Raw genomic sequence first — 20,692 nt, forward strand, 5'->3', positions numbered from 1 at the left:
AGCCACATAAACATAATGCCACTGTTAAAGACAACAATCAGAAAAACATAACTACCAATCAAAAAATCATCCTTCTGTGGTAGACTATATTGAACTTAGAACCAAAGATAAACTATAATTGCTTTTTCTATTCCTTCTCTTTATGTTTCATTTTTAAATATTCATCTATTAGTAATTTTTTACCTTGATTTCTGTATGCACAGAGGTGTTGGATATTTTGGATAATCAGGTATGCTTAGTAATAAAGAAGCATTAGCAGAGAGCGGCATTGCATTGTTCAGTAGAACAATCAAAATATTGTGGTGCTAGAAATATTCTGATTTTGTATTGTCCCTTAGAGATGCCTTTTGCCCTATAAGCTTGTTAAACATTTGAAGTCTGAGGAGCTGAATCTAATTCTGATTAAATTTAATTTAAATAATTACACATTGACTAGTAGCTATCATATTAGATAACACAGATAAGAGTAAAATATCCTGAGGTGTTATTCCTTATCCCAGCTGTCTTTATCGTTTCTACCTTTAGGGGTACAATCTTAATTAATGGTTTGATATGTATCTTTCTGATTTAAATTATATATTTTTAAGTAGTAGACTTTATATTTTAAGTCTTTAGATTTATAAAAGAAGTTGAAATGATAATCTGATTGCATCTATGTAATCCAGGCTGACCTGGAACTCAAAATTCTCTTTTCTTATTCTCCATAGTGTGGATTACAGGCATATACCACCAACCTCGGCTGTTATATTGTTTTAACAGCCAAGTTTCTACACATATGTACAAAAAGGTTTTTTCCTTTATTATTAATTCTATGAGAAAAATTATTTGTACTTTGAAATTGGTTAACATTAATTAAAAAAAAAGTCTGTCTTGGCCAGCTATGGTGGCTTAATTTTGTAACCTCAGCATTCCTAAGGCTGAGACAGGAGGAACTGCCATGTGTTCCAAGCCAGTCTGGACTACAGAGTGAGTTCCTGATTCAAAAACTCAAAACCAAATAGCTATCTCATGTTTTATCTTCTTTAAAGATAACATTATATGACATAAAATTATTTAGCTATTGTGGAATGATTTCTGCATGTAAAAGTGATGTATTTTATGCCATTTTATTTTAACTTTCAGCTGTAGATACTGACACCAGAGACTGTCTTCAGAGTATATACAATCTGAATAGTGTGCTGGCAGGAGTGGTATGTCGGAACAGCACTTGCCACAATGATTCAGTGTTTTTACAGGTATGCAGCTCCTCATTGTATATTGCCACCTGTTTTCCCTTCTTTGTTCTCAGATAAGAACTGGTAAGATGTAATAGGCTTTCTTGGACCACCAGCCCCCAAATCTTGATACAGAGACTTATTACTAATTATAAATGATCAACCTTAGCTTTAAGCTTGTTTATAGCTCACTTTTTTTTCTTTAACTTAAATTAGCCCATTTCTATTAATCTGTGTGCTGTCCTGAGGCTCATTTACCTCATCTATGTAATATCCATCCTGCTTTCCAGCTTCCTTCGAGGCTGACTGGCTGGTCACCTGGTGGGCTGGACCCCTGGCTAGCTGGCTGACTGGCTCCCCTTTTCTCTCTGCCCACCAGCCCTGCCTATACCTCCTCCACTTAGCTGTTGGCCATTCAGTTTTTTATTAGACCTATCAGGTACCTTAGGCAGGCAAGGTAAAACGTTAACACATCTTTACACAGTTAAATAAATGCAGCATAAACAAAAGCAAGGCACCTTTACATAGTTAACCATTCTGCAACACAAACAGCACATCTGTGCATAGTTAAACAAATATTCTATTCCACAATAGTAAGACCTTTTATTGCTAAGTTACAGTTTGTATGATGACATGACATCATCAGGCTTAGTTCTTATTAAGAGCTAGTTGGACACATGCAGACTACGTAAATATTTCTCAAGAAGGGAACAGTGATAACCATATCTGTATCATCACCATTTTAACTTACAATACTATAACTTAAGGACACAGATGTGTACATTTTGAAATGCAAACTTAAAATTATAATTTGGGTTGGTATATAGTCTCAGGCTGTTAAAAAAAAATCTTACAAAATTTAAAGCTATGGTTTATACTTGTGTAGCATAATTTGAAAACTCTTGCACCCATCATTTTATTGAGTCTAAAATGTAATCAGCTGCAAGAAAGTAAAACATGACCAATTAAACTGACATGCACATATAGAGGGAAGAAGATATCCTCAAATTAATTCAACCCACACTCAAGGCAAATAGGAAGGGTAGGAACATGATCATATCTCAGATAAGACAGGAGAGATACTGGGACCAAGCTTGTTCCTTTATAACTTTCCTCTCTTGAGAACTACCAACAGGGTCACATGGGAAGTACATCATACCTCCAGTGACCTAAGAACCTCCATTCAGGCCCTAACTTCTTGAGGCTCTGCCACCTTCCGGTATACCATCCTGAGAAACTAAGGCTTAATCATAGGACCCACCCTGAGTGGACACAATTTGGTACCACTCAAACCATAACAGTGACAAGCCATGAGATAAAATATGTAGAGCTGGATAAATTATGACATGACTCCCAAGGTTCCTAGTAGTCCCATTACTTAGTATACATGTTTTGAAATAAAATTAAAGTTAAGAAATGGCATGGCTCTTGCTCTAGTGTTTGATTCCTAAAATGATGCGCCCCAAATACTTACATTAGTCCATTTTTATGCATAGGCAATATGTTTTCATGTGTATACTCACAATTATTTTCTTATTCTCAGTGCATTCAGCTCCTGCAGAGGTTAACATATAATGTCAAATTTTTCCATTCTGGTGCTCATATAGACGACTTAATTACATTCCTGATTGGTCATATGTAAGTATGCAGCAAAACATGTAATTGGATAATTTATTGGTTTATTTTTAAACTAAAACTAGATATAGATCATTTCTCCTTAGGCAATGTTTTCTAGCTTTAAAAAAACAAAAAAATGATTTATTCATTTATTTTTATGTGTATGTGTTGCACCTGAGTACATGTTTGTGGTACACCATGTATGTGCAGGTGCCTGTGGAGGACAAATGTGGGCTTCAGATCCTCTAGAGCTGTATGCAGGGAGTTGTATGCTGTTCAGTGTGGGTGCTGGGAGCTGAGCCCCAGTCCTCTAAAAGAGCAGTAAGTGCCCTTGCACCAGACTCATCTTACCAGCCCCAGCTTCATAGGTTTTTAAACTAAGATCACTGTTTTCTCCACTTGGGTGACTACAAGGGTTGAGTATCATAAAGCAGGTTTAATATTCATATGTAAGATTTAACAAATTGATTTAAAAAGAAAAAATTAATCAAGGTAAACATTGTATGCTCTTTATAGGTGAACTTCATAAAATATCATGATCATTCTGACAGTTATTTTTGTATTTCTGTGGCACAGTTGAATAGGATAATTGGGTTTCAAAGAGTAAATGAAATACTCAGTATTACTCAGAATTTGATAGTGTTATTTTTACATGCAAGAAAGAACTTAAGCATATTTACTACTCTTTGATTTTGACTAATTAGAGTGAACACCATGCTTTCTGTCTTTACAACAGTCAGTCTTCTGAAGATGAGTTAACAATGCCTTGTCTAGGACTATTGGCAAATCTTTGTCGGCACAATCTTTCTGTTCAAACACAAATAAAAACTTTGGTAAGTTGAGGGTTTGAGGGTGTGTGTGTGTGTGTGTGTGTGTGTGTGTGTGTGTGTGTGTGTGTGTATTTATTAGGTTCTGTTCCAAAGTTCTTCCAAGTTTTTCTCTTCTTTCTTTATTTCCAGTGCTGAGTGTGGAACCTAGGGCCTTACACATGCCATTTGTGTGCCTTTACTAAAAAAAAAAAAAATTTCTCCTAGATTCTATGTATATCAAATAGTCTTTTAATTTTTACCTATCTGTGTTGTAAAATGTCCCTTTAAAAAGTAATAATAATTTCCCTTTTAAAGGTAATAACTGTGTTGAAAAGTTCATAACAATAAGTTTATCCACTGTATACAGTTGTATTTTTTTCAATCAAAATGTAGGGCTTTTTTTTCCCCTCCAATTCATTTTCTTTTCTCCTACAGAGTAATGTGAAATCCTTTTATCGAACTCTCATAGGCTTCCTAGCACACAGCAGTTTGACTGTGGTTGTGTTTGCACTTTCAATATTATCCAGTTTGACGCTAAATGAAGAAGTGGGGGAAAAGGTAATCTTTTTCTATTTTGAAATTAATTTTGAGTCCCTGGTGTTTAACATTTTTAAAACGTTAAGATGTCAACTTATAGTTTCTTATGTATAATAAACTTTTCCCAATTTTTCAAAGCTATTTCATGCTCGAAACATTCATCAGACTTTCCAACTAATATTTAACATTCTCATAAATGGTGACGGTACCCTAACACGAAAGTACTCAGTCGACCTACTCATGGATCTCCTTAAAAATCCTAAAATTGCTGATTATCTTACCAGGTATGTTATTTATCACTAAGACATCTTTTCTTTTTAATTTTCAATTTTGTGTATATGAGTGTGGTGCCAGCATGTGTTTATGTGCACCACATTTGTGCCTGGTGCCTGTGAAAACCAGAAGAGGACCTTGGATTACTGGAACTGGAGTTAAAGACATGTGTGAGCTGCTATGTGGATACTGGGAATTAAACCAAGGTCCTGTGGTAGAGAGCACCCTTAATGGTTAAGCCATCTCTCCAGCTCCAAAACATTTTTGTTTTGTCTCCAGATATTTCTTGTCACTTACATTTTGAAAGTCCATAGCATTTACTTTCAAAGAGTTCGTTGCATTAGAGTCTTTGTCTTTATTTTCAGTATTTTCTTGCAGTTTATTTTTATTTTATATATATGGGGTTTTTCCTGCAGGTATGTGCACCATGTATGTGCCTGGTCCTTGTAGAGGCTAGAAGAAAACATCAGAACCTCTGAAACTGGAGTCATGGGTGGTTGTGAGCTACCCAATATGGGTGCTGGGAACTGACCCCCTGCTCCTTTGGAAAAGTAATACTCATCCTTAACCACTGAACCATTTCTTCAGACCTTGACTTTAGCATCTCAATTTAATTTTCTCAATGCTTAAATTGTGTTGGGATCTTAAGAAATTGGTTCAAATAATTAGTGACTCATCTCCAAATAAGAAAACATTTATTGAGCGCCTACATTGTCCAAGCAGTGAGAAACAAAGGAGTCCTAGCAGCAGCAGGATGTTAAATAATTCCTGATTTTCCATGAACAAAATAGACCTAAGGACTAGGGCAAGATTAACCTTGGGTAGCTGAACTTCTGCTAAACAAGACACATTCGCTTCAGCATTTCATCTTTTTTCCTAAACATCTGTGATGCAAATGAGTATCAAGTCTGTGTCATAGATAATGGCATCTTTTCCTTCAGAGTACCTTCCCTTTACCTGGCCTATTTTCATCTGTTGTGAGTGTCAGAATATCCATGTGTATCTATTCTAGCTGTCACGTAATGCCTACTTAAAAGCTTTATAGTAAATTGAAATTATCTTTTGGATATTTTCTCAGGAGACAGAAAGATGACCATGTGTAGCATCAGTGTGAGATGACTTAAAACTCCTTTTAGTCTCTCAGCTGTGTTCTCCTTCACCGTTCTGTACAGTGGCTCCCCAAGAACCATGTCCAGCTTGTCTTGTCTCACGACCATACCATTTGTTACGACCTCAATCCTGAATCTGTTTCGGAGTCTAGCAATGTTGGGTTTCTACCAGATACGAGAAAATCCCACAGCTTTACCTGGGCCAGACCCCTTTTCTTTATTCTGTCAGCTTCCTTTCTTGACTCCTACAATGTCTCATTCAAATATGCATTGCTTTATTTTACTGCCTTTCATGCACAAGCTCCCTTTATCTTTATTTCAGATACAGGGAAAACAAACTAAGAATGCCATTTGCTTAGAGCTCCTCCTTATTTGCATGCCTAGACAAACTTGTTTCTACACATTCCTTCTTAGTTTTGTCCTGATTTTTTACGCTGTGCTGTAAGTCTCATTCTGTCATCGTCAGCAGAATAGATTTCCTTTCCATTCAGTGCTTCCTATTCAGTTGTCACTTCTTTTTACCTGTACATGTGTTCAAGCATTAACTTGTCTTTCAACCATTATGTTTCTTTGATAGTGTTCAAGGTAAATACCCAAATCTAAGCTCTGGCCACATAGCAGCTTTATTTCTTAACCCTTGCAGTGCTAGACAGTGGCTGGAAGCTGCAGCTAAAAGTCAGCACCTTGAATCATGGTGGTAAACAACCAGTCAACTATAATGTACTGTGTTGCTGTGTTCTGATAAGTCAAAAGATTGGGTGGTAGAAAATACATTTTTCACATGTAATTTAAGTTGAGATGAGTTTATTGGTATAAACTATGTCATAAATCAAGGAATATTTATGTAAACATTATAAGCACATTTGTTGTATGAATATTTATTTGAGAATTTCATGCATGAGTATAATATATTTTGATCAAATCTACCCTCTTTCCTTTGTCTACAATTCTTCCCCCTTTGTCACTTTATGTACACCTTTAAACCTAGGTATGAACACTTCTCTTCATGTCTTAATCAAGTACTAGGGCTTCTAAATGCGAAAGACCCTGATTCTTCTTCAAAGGTATGTAAAAGCATGACATTTTGTTTGAGACTTTTTCTTTTTCTGGTTTTTCGAGACAGGGTTTCTCTGTGTAGCTTTGCGCCTCTCCTGGAACTCACTTGGTAGCCCAGGCTGGCCTCGAACTCCCAGAGATCCGCCTGGCTCTGCCTCCCGAGTGCTGGGATTAAAGGCGTGTGCCACCACTGCCCGGCTTGTTTGAGACTTTTAAAGGATAAAATGTACAGGAAAATCTTAAGTTTACTGCTCTGCAGATTTAGAATATGCTCATACTCATGTAACCAGTGTTGAAATCAGAATGAGAGCATTACAAAGTGGAAGCTACTTTAAATTTTTCTTTTAGAATATTTTCTTTAAAATTGTAGGGCATTTTTAGTGTCGTCATATGCTTTGTCTGTTAAAGCCCAATGAAGTTGGTATTTAATGAAGACTTTACATTGCACAGGTTTTAGAATTACTTCTTGCATTCTGTGCAGTGGCTCAGCTGCGCCATGTGCTCAGTCAGATGATGTTTGAACAGTCTCCATCTGGCAACAACATTCTGGGAAGTCGTCCTAAGAGCTTAGAACCCACTGTGGCTCTACTTCGTTGGTTAAGCCAACCTTTGGATGGATCTGAAAACTGTTCTGTTTTAGTACTGGAGTTGTTCAAGGAAATCTTTGAGGTAATGAAATAATTGACAAATGGACTTTTCTACTTTCATGATGCTCACTTAACAATTTGTTTTATGACACTTTTGTGTAAGCCTCCAATTGTTCACACATGGGATAAAATTGACAGTTATAAACCAGACTGTCTATAATTCAACTACTGAGGTTTTTTTCCTGCAAACTTACATGTATTAGCATTTTCTATGTTTATACTGAATGCTTTGTATGTATTTTCTTACATAACTACATACATACAGTTTCTTAAACTATAATTTATTACACAATATTTATATGATTTCTTGTGTGGATACATGTGCTTTGGTTGTTTTCTCTATGTCACATTTTGTCTGCTGCCTTTTATTAATTCTGTAAAATATTGGTCCTAATTAGTGAAATAAGGCAGCATGCAGATTCAATGCACTTAGTAGAATGAAGACAAATAATCTTGATCTGTAGATTATGCTACTAGGCAATTTAGCATTTTCTGCTGTTCACCTGCTTTTATACTCATTCAGCCTGTCCAGTTTTCAAAATTATTTTTCAATCTCATAATTGGATCCTATACACAAATATGTATATGAGTGATCAAGCCTGTTCATTAAAATTTATGTATAAACTGCTTTTTTTATTTTATTTTTCTTGGTCCTGACTGATTTTAGCATGTATAAAACCTTTGAAATTATTTGTGGTTTTACACTATTAAAGTCGGTCTCTTATTATTTAATTGCATTTAGCAAATTCAGGTATTGTCATTAAATATTAAACATATTTAGAATATTACTTAAATCATGGAATCCTTAAAATGCATTTTTTATAATGTTATGTCTTCATTTGTAGAATGAAGCCAGACTAAGTCTGAAAACTGGCTAAAATGGTAAAATGTCGTTTTAAAATAGAAGACTTGAATAAATGGAATATTGAAATAAATGTTAAAAATTGAAAGAATATGTTATAGTTTAGTAAAGACTGTTTTATGTTAATATGTTCCATCTTTATTTTCAATTATTCTTGATGGTAAATTTTCTAGGATGTCATTGATACTGGTAACTGTTCCTCAACTGACCGTTTTGTGACCCTTCTGCTGCCTACAATCCTTGATCAGCTTCAATTCACTGAACAAAATCTTGATGAGGCCCTAATAAGAAAAAAATGTGAAAAGATGGTCAAAGCCATTGAAATTTTATTAAATATCCTTTACTATAATGTAAATGAAAAGTATAAAACCTCCAATTTTTGTCTCTATTTGTAATCTTATAATTTCTCATATAGTATCAGAAATAATGTACCAAGGGACTGGGGAGATAGCTTAGTCAGTAAAATGATTCCCTTGAGAGTATGCAGACCTGATTTCAGTCCCCAGCAACCATATGAAAATGTCAGGCAAGCCTGATTGTGTGGGCTTATAATCATAGGCCTGGATAAGCAGAGACAAGCCTAGGGTTTGCTGGCCAGCCATCTACCTAATGGATGACCTACTGTCCATGAGAAACCCTGCTCAAAGTGGACAGACTATGGTTCTGAGAATGACACCCTAGGTTGTGCTTTGGCCTCCATATGCGTGTGCACACGTGTGTGCACACCTGCCCACAACATGTAGGAATATGCACTTACATAGCCAGAGAAAGGATATTGAACTGAAAATTAAAGTTTCAAGGACACCTGAAAATTTTTCCAGTTTGCTTTTTCTGTATTTAATTTATGTTTAAGTACTTTAAGAACTCATTATTTTCTTCTAGATACATCTTTGAGTATATGTGTGCATGTGTCCACTACAGAGGATCAAACCAAGCACCTCAATAGTAGGTCAACGCTTCTACTATTGAACTACATTCCCAACCCAATAAGAACCCATGTTCTTAAAACATGACCATTTTTAAATTACAGTTTGAGCTTTGAAGGTGTATGCTGAGTTGGCTCCTCATAACTCTCCTGCAGTTTTAATGCCTGTTGCTGCTCCTGTGAGTCTTTGGTTGATGTATTGGTCCATAAGCAAATACTGATATAGTTTTCATGATTTTAGCCCCCATTCTCTGTGTTTATGATTGTTTTATCTACTCATGTGTTTCTTACATGTAGCCAAGGTCAAAAATCACTGCTGTAGAGGCATGCAATTGCTCTGTTTAACCTTAAAGGTGTTTCATAACTTGGCCCTTTTTTCCTGATATTCATAGAAATTTATAAAGTATGAGAATATAACTCCTCATAATTCATCCAGTGTTTATTGAAACATTTTCATCACTGCTAACTGATTAAATAAATAAACATCCAGTGAAGAAATATCCTTTTTCTGGTTTTACCGTGCATCAAATACTTCTGTGAGTCTATCTCTTGCTATTTACTTAATACTTTTTTTTTTTTTTTTTTTTTCTTGGTTTTTCGAGACAGGGTTTCTCTGTGTAGCTTTGCGCCTTTCCTGGATCTCACGCTGTAGACCAGGCTGGCCTCGAACTCACAGAGATCCGCCTGCCTCTGCCTCCCGAGTGCTGGGATTAAAGGCGTGCGCCACCACCGCCCGGCTTACTTAATACATTTAAGTTCCACTTTTCTCACATGTCTTAAAGCAATTAAAATAATTACACTGGATTGCAGTGATGTCAGAGTTGTTTGAAATTATCCTAAATGTTACAAGTTATATATAGCTACACACTATATACCAAGTATTTGGATTTCTGTGTACCTTAACCAAACTTAACCTCTGTGTGGAGATGACACTCTGAAAATGCACATTGTAAAAGTATTGACTACTATAAAGTGTACCACGCTGATAGAACAACAGTTTACATATGGCAAGATTGACCTGGGATTTGGAACAAAGGTGGCAGATTCTGAATTGTGGTGAGTATTTCAAGTCCAAAATGCATACTGGCTAAAGGCAGTAAAAGTTATAAAATATAGTTATCATATTCAAAGATCTTCCCTAACTATGTTCCATTAACTGAAAGGATAGCTGGAAATTGTTAAATTTTGAATTACAAATTCAATTTATGGATTGCATACTTCTGAAAGGTTTTGACATCTGCAGTTTATATTTCATTAGGACTTATTTTTTCTCTGCATGCATATGAAAGAGAAGTTACAGATTCTGAACATTTCTCTTCTGAAACTTCCTTTTGACATTTCCTTGGTAATTTAATTTTTGCTTCATTTAATCTTACATTTTTAAAGAGAAAAGCGTGACAAAATGGATGGTTTCATTACCAGAAAGCCAATCCCTGCTGAAAGCTTCTTAATAACAAAGACAACTTCTCTCTTCTCCTTCATACATCAGAGCTTTGGTTAAAGGTGGATGTTCCCAGAGTAATGAGCAGTTTATTTATGCCCGCTCCCTCTTGTGAGCAACTTTTCCTAATGAATATTTATTGAAACCTGATAAGTGCCAAACCCTATCATTTGTTCCCATTTCCGTAAATAACTGTCAGCAGTTGTATTCTTGAAGAACAAGAATTACCTTTTCACTTTTAAATTGTGTGTGTGTGTGTGTGTGTGTGTGTGTGTGGTCGCTTGGCCACAGCATAGGTGGATGTCAGAACAACCTGTGGGAGTTGGGCTTTCTCCTTCCACTATGTAGGTCCTGTGGGTTGAGCTTGGGTCACTAGGCTTGGTGGGAAGACCCTTACTCACTGGACCATCTCACCAGTCCTCCTTTAAACATTTCACTCCCTTTCAGATGCAAAGTAAAGTGAGTGCATGGTCTTGTATAATTCATTCTCTATGTAATAGGTTTTCTTATGTTTTTGTTTTTAATTTTAGACAGAGTTGGTTTTAGAAACAGTTGCTAAGAATGAAATGAGCCACATTCTAAATGCTTGTACTTAATTGAGCAGAAATTTGAACCATATTGGTATTTAAGAGTAGATAACAGTCTGAAACTTATATTCAGTACTAGTTCTTTCTGGAATTTTAGTACTAAAAATACTAATTTTTTAAAATATTTTAATTCTTAGAAGTAATACTTTAATCTTCTTGTTTTAAAAACAAATTTGTTAGATTTTTCATTTACTTTAGAATTAGAAACAAAAATATGCTAATTTTCTAGTTATCTAATTTAAATGTGACTTTTATTTTTAAAGCAAACTTGCTGCTGACGTAATTTTGAAGACTCTTAATTTGATGAACAAACTAAAACAATTGGTTCCTGGTATGGAAGTAAGCTTCTACAAAATCCTTCAGGTAACTTGAAACTTTTCACACATTTAATTATCATATGATTCTTTGTATGTATGTGTATACTTATGATGTATATTTACGTAGTCTTGTGGTACATTTATGTATAGATACATGTGTGGGCATGCATGTGGAAGGTCAGTGTCAAGTGTTTTCTTCAATTGCTTGTTATCTTTTATATCTTTGAGTTAGAGTCTCACTGTCTTGGACCTCACCAATTCAGCTAGGCTGGCTGATCAATGAGCTCTAGAGATCCACCATTCTGTGTAGGTACTGAGGCTTGAACTCAGCTCCTTTGTCTGAGCAGCATTTCTAGCTCCTCTACCTTGGTTTGTAATAATGCTCTTTTGTTTCTTTCTTGATTTCTTGTTTGTTTGTTTGTTGAGACAGCATATCACCATGTAGGCCAACTTGACTTTGAACTCACCTTTCTCCTGCCTTGACCTCCTAAGTGCTAGGATTACAACCCCTGCACCATGCCTATCTTAAGTATTTCTGCTTTAATATTGTACATCCTTAGAGGATATTTTTCTTAGAATTGGCCATGAGAAAAAACTTGACAGTTGTCTTTTTAATTAGAATATTCTCATTATATATCTTAGAAACTAAATCTAACTTCCTCCAGGTTCTAAGGAAATAGTTTCCCAGCATTTCCTTTCATTGTTTGTACTTGTAGATTTCTTGATTTATGTTGACATTGGGAAAGACTCCGTGTGTGCGTGCACGTGTGTGTTTATACACCTATGAGAGACACATGTATGACGGCCTAAGGATGACTTTGAGTATAATTCGTTAGGCTCTGTTCAGCTTTTTTTTTTTTTTTTTTTTTTTTTTTTTGACATGGGGTCTCTTCGCTGTTCTGGACCTCACTAAGTAAAGTAGGCTGATGGCTAGTGAGCTGCAGGAATCTGTTCTTCTGCCTCCCCAACAGGGGGTTTATAAGCATATACTCAGCTTGTTGTGGCTTCTCTGTATTAAACTCAAATTTACTAACTGGGCCATCTTCCCTAGGTGAGCTTTTAATTTTGATCAAAGTTGGTGATATGAAATAGTAAGGAGATAGAAAACATCTGAAAGGGACTGATTAGATTTGTGTGGGTGTGCTGAAAATAGCACTAGCTTACAAGTTTCAATGATAGTAGCTGAAAAGTTTTAGATGTTATCAGAAAGCAAAATTACAATAGACTTAGTTTAAAGATTTAATTCCTACTCGCCATTCCTCTACCACTAACCCAAGACTTAAGACATGGTATGTAAGTACTCCTTTACAGGGCTACACTATCAGTTCTCATTTGGTCTTCAAGATTAGGGGACATCTAGTTTTGTAAAATTCGTGAGTGTTCTTAGCTGAGCTGGAGGAGGTGAGTTTTATAGACAGAAAAAGATTCATCATAGACGAGTGTCCCTGTCCATTACTTCCCTATAGGAGAAAGGTCTTTCTATGCTACTGTAATCTGCTTTGCTTGTTCTCGGAAAAATGGAGCTAGAGTTGTTTGATTATGTAGTATTTAGGCCAAAGAACTTCATTCTGTTTTTTTTTCTGGTTTTCTTTGTTTAATACAGGGTTCAACATTAACCATGTTAATTATCTATATTGCCTAGTTTATAAGAGTTATTTAACAAAAATGCAAAATTATTTTTTCTGAATTAAGCTTAGGAAGCATGACAGTGAATGTTCAGATAGAATGGAAGCCGAGTTGAACCCATAGGTAGTGACCATGGGCTCAATAAGAGCATTTTTATAATTCATAGTTGGCTGAACTAGTTGCTTGTCAGTGTAGGCTTGAGCACATAATTTTCTGTCTTTGTACTTCAGTTACATTTACTGCAAATAGTGATTCTCCTCTCTGGGAGAAATGTGAAGGGATTCTTTTGAGTTGTGAAGGTTGAATTATGTTTAAGTACCTACAAAGCATTTAACATCTTAATTATAAAGGCCTTACTACTAATATTTTCTTCATTAATAGTTTTTCTTTAAAGAATTGAGTGAGGACTGGGGAAATGGCCCCAATGAGTAAAGTGCTTAAAGTTTAGATCCTCAAAACCCACATTAAAGATGAGTGTGACAGAGTACATGTGTATCCAGCACTGAGAGACAGACAGCAGGCTCCAGAGGCTTTCTGACTAACTGGTCTAGCCAGTTGATGAGCTCCAGGTTCCGTGAGAGACTCCATCCTAAAAAATAAGGTGGAAAGCAATAGAGAAAGATATCTAACATAGACCTCTGGCCTCTATACCTGCGTACATATACAAAACACACAAAAAAGCAAGTCATTTTTTTCACTTCAGTTTTTAGATGTTTTTCATAATAGGTGATTTTAGAGCTTATGGGCCTAGTGTGAAATACTGACATGAGGAACTTTAAAATGTACTGCTTTGCAATTCCACTAAAATCAGGAACGAGGCAAGGCTGTCCACTCTCCCCATACTTATTCAATATAGTACTTGAAGTTCTAGCCAGAGCAATAAGACAACATAAGGAGATTAAGGGGATACAAATTGGAAAGGAAGAAGTCAAGCTTTCCCTATTTGCAGATGACATGATAGTATACTTGAGCGACCCCAAAGATTCCACCAAGGAACTGATACAGCTTATAAACACCTTCAGCAACATAGCAGGATACAAGATCAACTCAAAAAAATCAGTAGCCCTCCTATATACAATGGACAAAGAAGCGGAGAAGGAAATCAGAGATACATCACCCTTTACTATAGCCACAAATGACATAAAATACCTTGGGGTAACACTAACCAAGCAAGTGAAGGACCTATATGACAAGAACTTTAAGTCCCTGAAAAAAGAAATTGAAGAAGATGTCAGAAAATGGAAAGCTCTCCCATGCTCATGGATAGACAGGACTAACATAGTAAAAATGGCAATCTTACCAAAAGCAATCTACAGATTCAATGCAATCCCCATCAAAATACCAACACAATTCTTCACAGACCTGGAAAGAATAATACTCAACTTCATATGGAAAAACAAAAAACCCAGGATAGCCAAAGGAATCCTGTACAATAACACAACTTCTGGAGGCATCACGATCCCTGACTTCAAGCTCTACTATAGAGCTACAGTAATAAAAACAGCTTGGTACTGGCATAAAAACCGACATGTGGACCAATGGAATCGAATTGAAGACCCTGACATTAATCCGCACACCTATGAACATATAATTTTTGACAAAGAAGCCAAAAGTGCACAATGGAAAAAAGAAAGCATCTTCAACAAATGGTGCTGGCAAAACTGGATATCAACATGTAGAAGGCTGCAAATAGATCCATATCTATCACCGTGCACAAAACTTAAGTCCAAGTGGATCAAGGACCTCAACATAAATCCAGCTACTCTGAACCTGCTAGAAGAGAAAGTAGGAAGTAGTCTTGAACGCATTGGCATAGGAGACTACTTCCTAAATAGAACACCAGTAGCACAGACTCTGAGACAAACAATCAATCAATGGGACCTCTTGAAACTGAGAAGCTTTTGTAGAGCAAAGGATACAGTCAACAAGGCAAAGCGACAGCCTACAGAATGGGAAAAGATCTTCACCAACCCCACATCTGACAGAGGACTGATATCCAGAATATATAAGGAATTCAAGAAATTAGACATCAAAATGCCCAACAGTCCAATTAAGAAATGGGCTATAGAACTAAACAGAGAATTCTCAACAGAGGAAACTCAAATGGCCGAAAGACATTTAAGGAACTGCTCAACATCCCTAATCATCAGGGAAATGCAAATCAAAACAACTCTGAGATACCACCTTACGCCTGTCAGAATGGCTAAGATCAAAAACACTGAAGACACCTTATGCTGGAGAGGATGTGGAGCTAGGGGAACTCTCCTCCACTGCTGGTGGGAATGCAAGCTTGTACAACCACTTTGGAAATCAATATGGCGCTTTCTTAGAAAATTGGGAATCAATCTCCCCCAAGATCCAGCTATACCACTCTTGGGCATATACCCAAGAAATGCTCAACCACACCATAAGAGCACTTGTTCAGCTATGTTCATATCAGCATTGTTTGTAATAGCCAGAACATGGAAACAACCCAGATGCCCTTCAACTGAAGAATGGATAAACAAAATGTGGTACATATACACAATGGAATACTACTCAGCAGAGAAAAACAATGGCATCATGAGGTTTGCAGACAAATGGATGGATCTAGAAAAAATCATCCTGAGTGAGGTAACCCAGACTCAGAAAGACAAACATGGTATGTACTCACTCATAGCAGGATACTAGACATGAAACAAGGATGACTTGTCTGCTACTCACATCACCAGGGAGGCTACCTGGAAAACAGGACCCCAAGAAAGACACAGGGATCGCCCAATGACAGAGAAATGGAATGAGATCTACATGAACAGCCTGGACATGAGTGGGGGTAATGAAAGGCGAGGGTCGAGGGAAAGAGAGCTTGGGGGAGCGGGAGATCCCAGCTGGATCAACAACAGAGAGGGAGAACAAGGAATAGGAGACCATGGTAAATGAAGACCACATGAGAATAGGAAGAAGCAAAGTGCTAGAGAGGCCCACAGAAATCCACAAAGATACCCCCACAACAGACTGCTGGCAATGGTCGAGAGACAGCCTGATCTGACCTACTCTGGTGATGGGATGGCCAAACACCCTAATTGTTGTGCTAGAAACCTCATCCAACTACTGAGGGATCTGGATGCAGAGATCCATGACTAGGCCCCGGGTGGATCTCTGGGAGTCCAATTAACGAGAATGAGGAGGGTTTATATGAGCGAGAATTGTTGAGACCAAGGTTGGATAAAGCACAGGGACAAATAGCCAAATGAATGGAAACACATAAACTATGAACCAATGGCTGAGGGGTCCCCACTGGATCAGGCCCTCCGAATGGGTGAGACAGTTGATTGGCTTGATCTGTTTGGGAGGCATCCAGGCAGTGGGACCAGATCTTGTGCTCATTGCATGAGTTGGCTGTTTGAAACCTAGGGCCTATGCAGGATTGTTTGGCTCGGCCTGGGAGGAGGGGACTAGACCTACCTGGACTGAGTCTACCAGGTTGATCTCAGTCTGTGGGGAAGGCTTTGCCCTGGAGGAGATGGGAATGGGGGGGGGGGGTTGGGGGGAAGGTGAGGGGGACGGGAGGGGGGAGAACAAGGGAATCCGTGGCTGATATGTAGAACTGAATTGTATTGCAAAATAAATTAAAAAAAAAAAAAAGAAAAAAAAATGTACTGCTTTGATCTTTTTTATTAATTAATTATTTTTTTTTTTTTTTTTTTTTTTTTTTTTGGTTTTTTCGAGACAGGGTTTCGCTGTGTAGCTTTGCGCCTTTGCTGGAACTCACTCTGTAGCCCAGGCTGGCCTCGAACTCACAGAGATCCACCTGCCTCTGCCTCCCAAGTGCTGGGATTAAAGGCGTGCGCCACCACCGCCCGGCTTGGTCATTGGTTTTCTAATTTGCATTCATTAGTTCAAATTTTTATTTGATGGTTTTAATTTAGAAATTATTGGCCATTCCAAGTTTTCATTTATTAGAAATAAAGCTATCTAAATACCATTTGATTTTGAACAATTTAAATTCATCAAACTATTTAAGTCATAATTCTGATAGGCATAATTTAAAACATGAAACCTTTTGCTGGATATTTCTTAGTTTCTCTATGGATTGCAATACAGTATAAATTGCTATAAGGTGGTAAAGTATATATATATATATATATGCAGGCATCAGGTAGGAGTAATTTAGAATACTCTTACCTTTGACTAAAGACTCAGCAGTATGTGAGTCTTACTTGCTGCCTCTTACTTGCTGGTTTCTGATTTGTTTAGGATCCACGTTTGATTACTCCTTTGGCTTTTGCTTTAACATCAGATAATAGAGAACAAGTACAATCTGGATTGGGAATATTGCTGGAAGCTGCTCCACTGCCAGATTTCCCTGCCTTAGTGTGAGTTGTGTTCATATGCAGTATCTCTTAATACAGTTAAAATGTCATTCTGTGTTTCTTCATAATCCTCCATGCATATTTATTAATAAATTAGTGAACTGCAGATTTTATTGTAATTATCAGTAATCTTTCAAATAATTAAAATTCTGATTCCTGTAATGGAAAAGGACAAAGAAAACGTAGATGCAGGTGATTTATCATGTTCTTTTGTCTCTTAATCACTTCTTCTGATCATGGATTCTAGACACTGAAGCTTGAACCAATTGCTTTAGTTCCTTTTGTAGAAAGAACTTTTCCTTTCTGGTTCATTTGCTAAGGAGTCCTAAGAACTACATGAACTCAGACTAAGCTGGGAAAGATCAGTGGGGGAGAGGGGGAATACTGAAATATTAAGTGTTTTATCATAAGATGGAGTAGATGATGGCCAGGCCAAAAAAATTTACTATATTCTTTCATTTCAGATAATAGTATACTGAAAATGCCGTGCACTTTTTTTTTTGTTTTGTTTTAAATTGAGTTTGTGTGTCAGGGGAAGACAATATGTAAACTGAATGGTTACTACAGTCTACTTGGGATTTAATTTTTAGAACTTTAGAATAAGTTTATATAATAGAATTTGTAAAAGTCACTTAAGTAATTGAATCTAGAGGTCAATAAGCAGGCCAGTGAACAAGCTTTTGCTTTGTAAATAGTTTATTACACCAAAACCACACCATTCATTTTACTATCATCTCTGTTATCTGTGCTGCTTTCACTCTCTAAATGTAAGAGATGAGTTTGTTAATCCATGCTGTCTGTTGTTAAGTGACTTTAGTTGCATTTTGCAGAATTACTCATGTACATAGTCATAAATTAAAAGTTAAAGAACTGTTGAGCTAATATCTGTAGCTGAAGTTTTCCTGTGTCCCGCCTGGCCCATAGTCAGACAAATCTCTCCCACATGCAGGTCCTGCAGCTGCTCGGACCCAAGGAAACACACGGAGGCTTATATTATTTAAAACTGCTCAGCCATTAGCTCAGGCCTACCACTGACTAGCTCCTACACTTAAACTCAGCCCATTTCTGTTAATCTATATGTCGTCATGTTTTCTGTGACTTTACCATGCTGCTCTCTGGATGGTGGGCTGGCATCTCCTGACTCAGTCTTCCTCTTCCCAGAATTCTCCTTGTCTGCTTATCCTGTCTATACTTCCTGCCTTGCTACTGGCCAGTCATTGTTTTATTAAACCAGTGTACAAAAGCATTATCCCACAGCAAATATCTATGCCAAATATCCATGCAATAAGAATTCTACTCCTTACTTTATGTGGTAGTATTGGTTTGGAGGGAAAAAGCAAACTCAGCTTCACACATGGTCTAATAAATATTTTTAATAAAAAAAAAAAACACACACAACAACAAACCCAAGCCAAAAAGTTTAAAATTTTGACAAATATGTTTACCAAAATATTTTTTTATTTTTGATATTATAACATAAATACATTTCTCCCTTTCCTCCCTCAGAGCCCTCTCATACACCACTCCCTACCTGCAATTCATGGTTTCTTCTTTCATTAATTGTTATTGCATGCATATATGTGTTGTGTTTGTGTATGCGTGCATATATGTATTTGTTTTTATATGGACATGCCAAAGTGGACCAGGAAAGGCCCACAATATCTCAGCCCTACACAATGAACTAATCTTGGAGTGGGTGAGAACCTAGATAGTGGGGAGAGTAGACAACCCAGAGACCTAGAGTAAAACCAAATACTTCCGTTCATTTTAAAAAATTACAAAAAGGCAGCAGTGAAATGATTCCTGATGCCATTCTGCTATACTCATAGATCAGTGTCTTGTTCAGCCCTCACCAGAGAAGCTTCCTCCTGTAGCAGATTGGAACAAATACAGATATAGAGACCCACAGCCCGACAGTATGCAGAGAGTGAGGAGTGAGAGACCTTGAACACTCAACCCTAACCAGGATGTCTCCATCAAATCCCTCCCCTCAGGGGTAAGGGAACCTGTAAAAGAGGACACAAAAAGAGTGTAAGAGCCAGAGGGATGAAGAACACCATGAAAACCAGGCCCTCTAAATCAACATGATCAAAGCTCATATGAACTCACAGAGACTGAGGCAGCCTGTACAGTCTACATTAAGTCCTCTGTTAATACATTTTAGCTTCCAGTTTAGTGTTTTTATGGGACTCCTAAGTGTGTGAACAACTGGGATTCTGATTCTTGTGTGTTTCCTTGGGCTCTTTTCCTTCTGTTTGTTTGTTTTGTCCAATTCCAATGTGTTAGTTTTTGTTTTATCTTACTATATTGTTATTACTAAAAAAAAAATTTAAAGGTTCATATAATGTCCACCACTATGGAGAGGAGTAGCTAATTATTTATATTACATAGGGCATTAATGATGACCTCTCTGGAGAGGTGAATTTGAACCAAGATCTTATGGTAAGATGGAATCAACCTTCTTCTGATAGTTTCAGATAAAGGAACAACTCATCCAAAGGCCTTGAGACATAAACAGGATTGGCTTTTAGTGGAGCAGAATAGAAATAAAATTGATGAGAATATACTGTATGAGAAAAAGGTCAGAGGAGAGTATAGATGGGACCAGGTGATATCATCTAAGATAAGAAGGTTGTTCTGAGTAATACAGTAACTTTGTACTCATTGCAAATACTCTACACTCACTAACTAGTGCTAGAATGCCTCCAAACCAAATATGGAATTGTCACATATATTAAGTAGAAAAGAGTCCTCAGGAAAATTGAGAATGTTTCCCCAAACTGCTTTATTGTGGTTACCAAAAATGATTTCCAATATATTTCAAGACGTATAGTCCCCAAAGAAGACTCATTTCAAATACTACCATAGTTCTATAACAACTCTCTGCCTTTTGCTCTGTTTTTATGATTGCTTTTTCTTCCTGACTCTTATTCAGACTTGGAGAAAGTATAGCAGCAAACAATATATACAGACAGCAAGAAACTGAGCATCTGCCCAGGAAAATGTCTTTGCAGCCCTTAAATCACTATTTTCCAGCATCAGCAAAGTGCTTAACACCACCTCTTTCAAAAGATAATGCTCCTTTGAACATTGAGGAGCTAATAGAAAAACTTCAGGCCGGAGTGATGGTGAGTGAGAAGTAGCACTGTAAATGGGCTTGTGCTTGGTACTGGCCAACTGTCAGCTCTGATTATAGCATTTGTTTAAACAACTACAGATGCAAACTTTATCCTTTGACATAAAAAGTAAAATCTGGATGTTTTTCAAAGAAAAGAAACAGTATAAAATTTAAACACTTTTTTAAAGCACAGCTGTCATTC

General features: G+C 36.9%; 1 protein-coding gene across 2 annotated transcripts in view; it reads left to right on the top strand.

Moving 5' to 3' along the window:
- Positions 1-20,692, top strand: part of Cip2a (cellular inhibitor of PP2A) — a 35,703-nt gene that overhangs the window by 3,882 nt on the left and 11,129 nt on the right. The window contains exons 3-14 of one of the 2 annotated variants that reach the window (XM_052740837.1): positions 1,123-1,235; positions 2,758-2,852; positions 3,568-3,664; positions 4,076-4,198; positions 4,316-4,461; positions 6,548-6,623; positions 7,066-7,284; positions 8,298-8,457; positions 9,964-10,105; positions 11,341-11,440; positions 17,257-17,375; positions 20,308-20,500. In XM_052740837.1, coding sequence (XP_052596797.1) covers positions 1,123-1,235; positions 2,758-2,852; positions 3,568-3,664; positions 4,076-4,198; positions 4,316-4,461; positions 6,548-6,623; positions 7,066-7,284; positions 8,298-8,457; positions 9,964-10,105; positions 11,341-11,440; positions 17,257-17,375; positions 20,308-20,500 — 1,583 coding nt within the window. The remainder of the gene's footprint in view (positions 1-1,122; positions 1,236-2,757; positions 2,853-3,567; positions 3,665-4,075; positions 4,199-4,315; positions 4,462-6,547; positions 6,624-7,065; positions 7,285-8,297; positions 8,458-9,963; positions 10,106-11,340; positions 11,441-17,256; positions 17,376-20,307; positions 20,501-20,692) is intronic. The other variant, XM_052740838.1, reaches the window with a different exon arrangement.

The sequence above is a fragment of the Peromyscus californicus genome, unplaced genomic scaffold (assembly GCF_007827085.1).
Source record: "Peromyscus californicus insignis strain IS unplaced genomic scaffold, ASM782708v3 Scaffold_16__1_contigs__length_79575227, whole genome shotgun sequence".
Taxonomy (NCBI): Eukaryota; Metazoa; Chordata; class Mammalia; order Rodentia; family Cricetidae; genus Peromyscus; species Peromyscus californicus.